General features: G+C 38.9%; 1 protein-coding gene across 1 annotated transcript; it reads right to left on the reverse strand.

Annotated features, from left to right (window-relative positions):
- Positions 1-210: 210 nt before the first annotated feature.
- Positions 211-913, reverse strand: LOC116174775 (collagen alpha-1(XIII) chain-like). Its single transcript, XM_031492769.1, has 3 exons — positions 591-913; positions 419-536; positions 211-369 (listed from the first exon to the last, which is right to left on the reverse strand). The coding sequence occupies exons 1-3, from the start codon at positions 858-860 to the stop codon at positions 272-274; spliced, it is 486 nt and encodes a 161-aa protein (XP_031348629.1). The 5' UTR covers positions 861-913; the 3' UTR covers positions 211-271.
- Between the last annotated feature and the right edge of the window lie 7761 nt (positions 914-8674).

Raw genomic sequence — 8674 nt, forward strand, 5'->3', positions numbered from 1 at the left:
CTTTCAACATGCTACTTTCTCATAAATGATTGGTACAATCAACACCTTGGTCCCTTGATAATAAATTTACCGATGAGAGCATGTGTTACATAGATACGGAAGTGGTTTTTTATCATATTTGTTATTTTCGTGAACCCTGGCTTTGCAGTGTTATCACATTGAGATAAGGATTATTTAATGTTTAGTTAGGTACCAAAAAATAAGTGCAAATTTATAGCACGTTTTGTATTGCTAATCGAAAATCATTTTTATTACAATTAATTTCATCTGGTTACCTTCCTGGCGGTCCTGGTGGTCCCATCAGTCCAGGTCTTCCCGGCGCTCCCGATACGCCTGGTCGTCCGATCGCTCCTGGCACTCCCAGTGGCCCTAAATTGCACTTTGCGTTTAACTCCTCAATTTGCGCCGTGGACCTTACCTCTTTCGCCTGGCGGTCCCGGTCTTCCAGGATAACCAGCAGGTCCGGGAACACCAGGAACTCCAGGTACTCCGGGCGGTCCTCTAATTGGACAATTTTCTTCAATTGTCTTGCAAACCTGCATTACATCGCCCTGCTACAACAGTTTTAGATCGAAAGAAAATTGACTTACATCGTCGCTCCTCTTTCGACGATTGAAGATATCTGCTTCAACGAATAGCTGCTCATCCACATTTTTCAATTCAATTTCTCCAACATCTTCCACAATAGCGTTATGCCCCAAACGGACTTGTCTATTGATTTCAATCTCAATCTCCGTTTTCAACATGCGATATGTATAAATGGCAATGGAAACTTGCACCAGTATCAAAGAACCTACTAGCAGCACCGTCATCATTATCGTTTTTGGTGTTATCGGTTTTTCATGCCGAACGTCCAACATTATTTCAACTTAAAGGTTTCTATCCAGCGAAAGCTTTCACTCAGACTAGTCTGCAATGGTGCAAGTATTGCGATTTCATTAATAGTCCGACCTATGACCATTTATTTCCCAATTTTATCATGTTATTCTCAGATAATCCATAATATAGTCAAAAACAAAACCACTTTACAAGACCAAAATAACATAATGTTTACTTTTGGCCGTAGAGCAAGTGCGTTTTGTCGTTTTCGTGGCAAAATTAGTGATACAACTGAACAACATAATTATATGAATTACTCTAGAATAGAGACGTACAGAAGCAATGTGCGAAATAAATGGAAAAGATCTATGGTACGAGGCCTGTTTCTCATTTTTGAAAGTTTTATTTACATAATATATTGTTCCTTGTCAGTTGTCGCGTCCAAACTACTTCACCCTATTTACACTATTTTCTCAGCAATTTTTCCACTTTGCGGAACAGTTCTGGTATACTCCTTTGTAATGTTTTTTAATATATAAATGGCCTTTATTGGTCGTTACTAATATTGAAAGTTTAGACTTCTCCTATGCAGTTATTTAAACAATTCTCCTATCATCTCTATGCATTAGCACAAAATGTTATGATGGATTTTTGTATATTTATGAATGTCTGTATCGTTCTAGAGTATATAAGTGTCTCTGTTGCTGTTTCTATCTTCTTCATTATGTGAACCAATTACGTCTGGAATCTGCTGTTTGAATCTCACAGTTTTATAAGTCTCCTTTTCATATTTGCGATTGCTCCTGACATTTCTTCCCTAAGTTCGTCCTTAGCGCATTTTCCAACGAATTTGGGTGCGCTATTGCAGCCACTTTCTCTGTCCGTCCGTCTGTCCGAGACCTACTCCTACAGTTTTCAAGATATTAAGTTCGTTCTTTTTGCATTCAATAGCGTATAGCTCTAGCACCTGAGCGAAGGAAAATCTTGACAATTAAACTGCGCAATGTCAAGTTGCTTATTTATTAATATATTCTCTTGAAACTTTAACCACAGATACTTCTGGTGAAGGGAAATATATCGGATACAGTAAAAATCAGATGTGCGCATGCGCAGACTGCCCAATGGCAACTTTCTTATTTATGGAGATATTTCTTTGAAATTTTAACTAAAGATGCTTTTAGTGTAAACAAACGTATCGCATATTGTAAACATCAGAATAATGCGCGCATGCGCAGGATGCGCAATATCAACTGTTATTTATTGACATATCTTTTTGAAATTTTAATCACAGATGCTTCTGTTAAAGGCAAACTGTTTTATTTTAATCCTCGTTTGGTCCATAAGCCTTTAAAATTGAAGTTTTTATATGCTCCATTTTCATTTTTAATTTAATTAGCCTTCATTAATGAATTCCCATTTGTTTACTCTTCTTAAATGTTCGGCCTCTATGAGATATGCCACGCCTTCCTCTCATTTTTGAATCCATTCTGCTTGCGCAGGTTAGATTTACAAATTTGACGGCATAAGAAATTATATACATGTACCGTTTCATAATGAAACAGAACAGCATTAATATTCGAGAAAATAAAGCTCGTTCAGATATGAAACGAGTGTTCAAGAAGATAAGAGTCAAAACGTGACAGTATTGTCGGTTCTAAAAACCATCATGACGGAGAATAAGGGACCGTATTTCGACTATACCTTCACATGCATAAAACAGAGTGAACGCTTGGTTTTCGTTCAGGTCGTTTCGTATTTGGGATTCGGCGAGTTCATAAGTAAAAATCGAGTGGGAGAAAGACACTCTTTAATCAAACTTTCTGCATTTTTCGATCGCGTACTGAATTCTTAGCCAGACCTCCGATGCAAACTTGCGTAACGTAAGCGCGGAAATTTATAGATCGTAAAACGAAATTCTCCGCCATGTTTTCAAGGTGAATCATGTGAGTTGTGTACGCCAGTTTTGAGATCGCGTCAAATTTCATTGTTAATTAAAAGTTCAAACCGAAAGCTCTATAACCGCAGTATATAAAAGAATTGTGGACGCGCAACCGAAGATTGTGTCATCTTTTTCGACGAATTTATTGTCCTGGGTACTTATACATTCAGTGGGAGCTTCCCTTTTGAACAAAACCAATAATAAGAGGCGTATTTATGCAAAAAGGAATCTTATTGTTACCACGAAAGCGTTAATGTCCAAGGTGCCAATCTTTTCATTGACCTATACCTATATTTTAAGTGGATAGTTACTTAAAAAAAAACAAGTTTACCAATCGAAGCCGTGCACTAGTAGCTCAGGCAATACAGAACATATTAGGACCTTAGCTTGCAAAATTAATGGTAGTTCTGGAAATAGGCTTACTTTATGTTTTTTGGGTTGCTGAGTTCAAATTTTTAACTTCCCACCAAAAATTCCCCCCGCAACCCTCCCAAATCTTGAAAAGTAAGAAAAAAATACGTTTTTTTAAGAAATCGTTTTTTGTGGTTTCACGAATAAAATACCTACAATTTTGAAATGTAGATATAAATAGTATGCAACCAAAAACGTCCTACAAGCTTTTACGTACTACACTACGCACGTAGGGGGCGCTGGCGTGCGTTGAAGTATGCTTATTGGCGACTCAGGCGCACTTCGCTTAACAATCCACGGCGTTCGTGTTCGCTCTCCCTTCACCCGCTTTATCTTTCTTTCGTTTTAACCCCCCCCCTCCTTTAATCTCTCTTATTTTTCAACATCTGGAAGTCAACCCTCAATCTCCAACTTTTCCCCATCTATTTTCAGACAAGTTCAGAATTAAGAACACATCTACATATTTAAAAAATATACTTTTATTACTAAATTAAATTATTTAAAAAAATTTTAAGTTGCCTACTCTTTTCCGTTTAACTGCAGCTGAGGGCCCACAGCTGAAAATTAGGTTCATGCACCAAAAAGATTTAATTGGTTTCAAAGTCCCGTTTTTAAAGTAAATTGCTTGATCCATTGTTGAACGAAGACAAAAAAAGGAAGTTTAGAAACGACTAATCTGACAATTCTTCCGTGTTTTCGGACTCGAGAAAAGCTGGACCATCAGATTTATGTGATTTCCCCAAAATAATCTCATCAGCTTGATGGACCACCTTTTCAAATAGTAGTTCGAATTCCTCTGCTTGTCCATCGTCTTCATCAAAATCTTCGACGACATCTTTAGGGCTATTGGCGCATGAATTGTTGCCCTACATTTCAACCAACTTTTCCTGCATATACACGCGCCACGGCATCCTTTTTTTTACACCCAGGAGATTAACTTTTCCAGCTCCATTTTTGTGGTTCCATGACATTTCCTAGCCAAAGTTGGACTTGGTGGTTCGTCCTGAATGAGTGTTGCTTCATGTTGGAGGCAAAGAGGATATATCGTGTTTACTAATGTACGCAGTCCTAATGAAACACTGATGTCTAAAACCGTTTAAAGTCATGTTGTCATTCTTGCAATCATACAAAGGAAGTAAAAATTGATTCCCAGCGTTTGCGATAGCTTGTGCGTCTGCATTTGGAATCAGAAATAGCTAAGCTAGGAAAAACAAATCTGGGTTCTAAACGAAGACTTTAATAAATTTGGTTTTCCCGTCGCCAAATGTCGAAGACGTAGAGTCACAGCCGCTGAAACCGTGTAAAAATAGTATGTTTTTAGGGGGGCGGGACACTTCGCCGAATGCCCACAACGCCGACCCGATTTTTGGATGGTCCATATCGCCGACTAGGGACACTACGCCGACGGACACTACACCGACAGTGCCCACATCGCCGACAAGTGGACAAGGGACACAACGCCGACCATGCCCACATCGCCGACAAGATGTGCAAGGGACACTAGGCCGAACGTGCCCACAACGCCGACTATTCGGAAAAAAATTACTAGGGACACTACGCCGACAGCGACCACATCGTCGACAATGGAGAAGTTTCCAGTTTTTTGTTATTAATTAATTATGACAATTTAAGTAAAATGAAACAAAAATGTCATAGAATCAATAAAATTCCTCCACAAATGGCAAAGTTACAAGGCTTTAAAGTTGCGATTGGAAAAATAATTTCGAGACGTCACTTCATCTAGTTTGCTAAGAGCATGCCTTGACCATGCGATCAAAAAAGAGTGGAGTCGCCTATGAATCGCCTTTACAAATTTTTGTTTGTATGGGAAATCGTATTTCGTGGAATTACGTAAAATGACGTCACCGACACTGCCGTTCCGCGCTGAATAAGTACCTAAACTTAAATAATATTAATTCTGGGATTGACAGAAAACGTCACCAATAGTTGATATAATGGTAGATTCATGCGCAAATGATCGATTATAACTGGTTGTTTATTTAAGATCGTATTTGCTAATCTAGTTTCATGAATCCCGTCTTGATTTTTGACGGGCATAAGGGTCGGTTGTATAAAGCAGATTAAACCTCGTTTGGATTATATCAATGGGTTAAGATACCTAATTGGTTGAAGTTTGACAAAACGTCAAATTTTAACCATTCTTATACCTTAATCCAGTTGTTAACTACAAGCGAAGTTCAACCAGCCTTTATACAATCAGCCCTAGTTATTGTTCGCTTTGTTTGACTAAAATGTGAAATTTAAGAATCGCGATAGGTATTTTACAGTTCAACTAACCTAAAAACGCGATAAATTCTTCTATACTACCGGTGTAAAGATTTACGAATTTCAGTTTATCAAAACACAGCAACTATCAAATAGGAACAATTGATATTACTATATTAAGCCTAATGACATCAAAATATAGATCAAAACTAATAAACCAGTAAAAGAAATTTCAAAATCCGGATATAAATTTATTTATTTATTTATTTATTTATTGTCCCTCTTGTTTTAGGCCCTCAACAGGCTTACGCCCAATTACAGAAATATATTATCTAAGTTTAGGTATTCAGCGCGGAACGGCAGTGTCGGTGACGTCATTTTACGTAATTCCAGGAAATACGATTTCCCATATAAACAAAAATTTGTAAAGGCGATTCATAGGCGATACCTACCACTCTTTTTTGATCGCATGCTCAAGACATGCTCTTAGCAAACTAGGTGAAGTGACGTCCCGAAATTATTATTCCAATCGCAACTTTAGTCTTGTAACTTTGGGATTTGTGGAGTAATTTTATTGATTCTATCACATTTTTGTTTCATTTTACTTAAATTTTCATAATTAATTTATAACAACAAGCTTGTCGACGATGTGGTCGCTGTCGGCGTAGTGTCCCTAGTAATTTTTTTTGCGAATAGTCGGCGTTGTGGGCACGTTCGGTCTAGTGTCCCTTGCACACTTGTCGGCGATGTGGGCATGGTCGGCGTAGTGTCCCTTATACACTTGCCGGCGATGTGGGCACGGTCGGCGTAGTGTCCGTCGGCGAAGTGGGCATGGTCGGCGTTGTGTCCCTTGTACACTTGTCGGCGATGTGGGCATGGTCGGCGTTGTGTCCCTTGTCCACTTGTCGGCGATGTGGGCATTGTCGGCGTAGTGTCCATCGGCGTAGTGTCCCTAGTCGGCGATATGGACCATCCAAAAATCGGGTCGGCGATGTGGGCATTCGGCGTAGTGTCCTAGACCCGTTTTTAGTCACTGATGTGTTTTCTTCAAGACCAAAGGGTGAGTTGAGTAGATCTGTGCTTCATGAAGTAAACATTCGCGGATTGAGGAAGTGCAGTTAATATAGAACTAATAAATGTATATCTTCGGCGACAATAATCACCGATGGATGAATTGATGCCATTTCAATTTTCTGTATTAACGATGAGGCAGTCTGCGTCTTCGTCAGTTTGTCGCACTGTCGACTTCCTTTTAATCATTTCAATGAGACGATGTTTATTTCTGCTGTTAGATAAAAAAGTTGCCTAGCCTACAAGGAGTCATAGATTCACCAAAAATTATGTCAACCGATGACTGCTTTCTTTCCCTTCGCAATCTTTCTGCGCTCTTCAGGGGAGGGGATGAACCAAGAAATTGAAAATGACAGTCAGCGATAAATAGACAAGGTCGCGAAAGTGGTGAAAACCATGCAGTTATCGTCTAATGTCCTAGCGTGCGTACGGCACCAAGGCTCATGTTCAGAGACGCGCTAACGCCCTACCCATTCGCCCTATGTCAAAATATCATACGATTTTTTGTCTCAAATTTTGTCTACTTTCCAAATTTCCAGATACTTTTTCTCTGAAATACACAAAAAACGATATTTTTTCTTTTTTTCAAAATTTGGGGGGGTTGCGGGGGGAATTTTTGGTGGGAAGTTGAAAATTCGTATTCATAAACACAGAAAACATAAAACAAGCCTATGTCCAGAACTACCATGAATTTTGCATCCTAAAATTATACATTTGCTGGACTATAGGGTAGAATGAAAAAAATATTGGTTACCTGTTAATTGTAAATTATTTACAACAATTATATAGGTGGAATTTCGAACTTATTAAGCACTAACGGAAAGGAAAACACTTGTACATAAACTTATATCTACTCGGGATGGAGAAGCCAGAAGGCAGTTCTGCACTCAGGGGTGTCGATTTCCCAGAAATGACCTGTCATGCTGTTGCAGCTGCAAAGTACTAAGAGGTACTATGCAAGGACTAAAAGATCGCAATGGTTCCATCATTAGTGCTTAGTACTTATGTACTTTAGTTAGCCTTTCCCAAGTTGCATGCCCAATTTCACTTTAAATCTTCGTTTCAGAAATCACGAGAAATCTTGCACTCAAACAACAAAATACAGGAAGGAAACCAGATATCAACAATCCGAAAAGACCAGATTAGTCGAGAGGTTATGACGAGTACAGTATTGCTAACCGCAAAACGTTACCACACTTTGTTGGCCTACAATTTAAAAAGGTGTGTTATTTGATGAAGGCGCCGCGTGGAAAAATTAAATCGGAAAACTATTGCAAGTGGAAGAAAAACCTAATTTCATTCGCGGTGCTGGGAAAGGTATATTATATATAAAAGCGAGGGTGTGTAGAAATGGGGGGTTTCTTGGATCAATGTAAGAAAAATCTCAATCCGGGGTGACTCATAATCATATATCTGCATAGACGAACGAGAGTGACTATAAAAGCAACTTGGAAATTATAAAAGGGAAGCAGATGCTCGCCAGCCGGTTTTTTTTTCAAAAGGGGCGAATATTCATCTTACTGTAATTAAATTTCATGCGGCCATGACAGTGGGAGATCGTTTTTTGTTAATTACAACGTCGCTAATTAAATCGGTTTACCAGGACAAAGATCTTAGACCTTCATTTTCTGACATAAACTTCTTAGAGCACGAATTGCGTCCCTTCTTATCAGGTTTACGAGAATAGGATCTAACCAACCGCAAAATGGGTAATAATAATGACAACTATAATGATACGAGATAACATCGCGGCATCTTTGTCCTTTCAAGTTCACAAAGCTTGGCGAACAGTTAGTTTTATGTATATTTTAAGTGCCTAGCAGGCAATTAAGGGTAGATAGCGTGCGGGTTGTAAGACGCGCCCGGGAAGTGTTCCCCAAGGATGAGGAAGGGGCCACTAATCTACAAGACTCTACGTTCGACCCCGCCATGTTATAGCCCGTAATTTATTCATGGCAGTTCTCGACATAACTGTTTGAATCGGTCTGCAAGAGATTTCAACTTGGATTAATCCGAGTCATAATCACATGGCCGTGTCTCTTACCCGGCTCGACTTCATTTGCTATGTTCATCTACTTCAACGAGGCCAAGTTTTATTAGTCGATTTGTTCAATCAGAATCTCACAAATTGTTCCACAACATAATCTTAATGGGGCAAGTTTCTATTTAATTACAACGCTAATTACGAGAATCTAAAGTTCGAATGCG

Source organism: Photinus pyralis, unplaced genomic scaffold, assembly GCF_008802855.1.
Source record: "Photinus pyralis isolate 1611_PpyrPB1 unplaced genomic scaffold, Ppyr1.3 Ppyr1.4_LG1, whole genome shotgun sequence".
NCBI classification, from domain to species: domain Eukaryota; kingdom Metazoa; phylum Arthropoda; class Insecta; order Coleoptera; family Lampyridae; genus Photinus; species Photinus pyralis.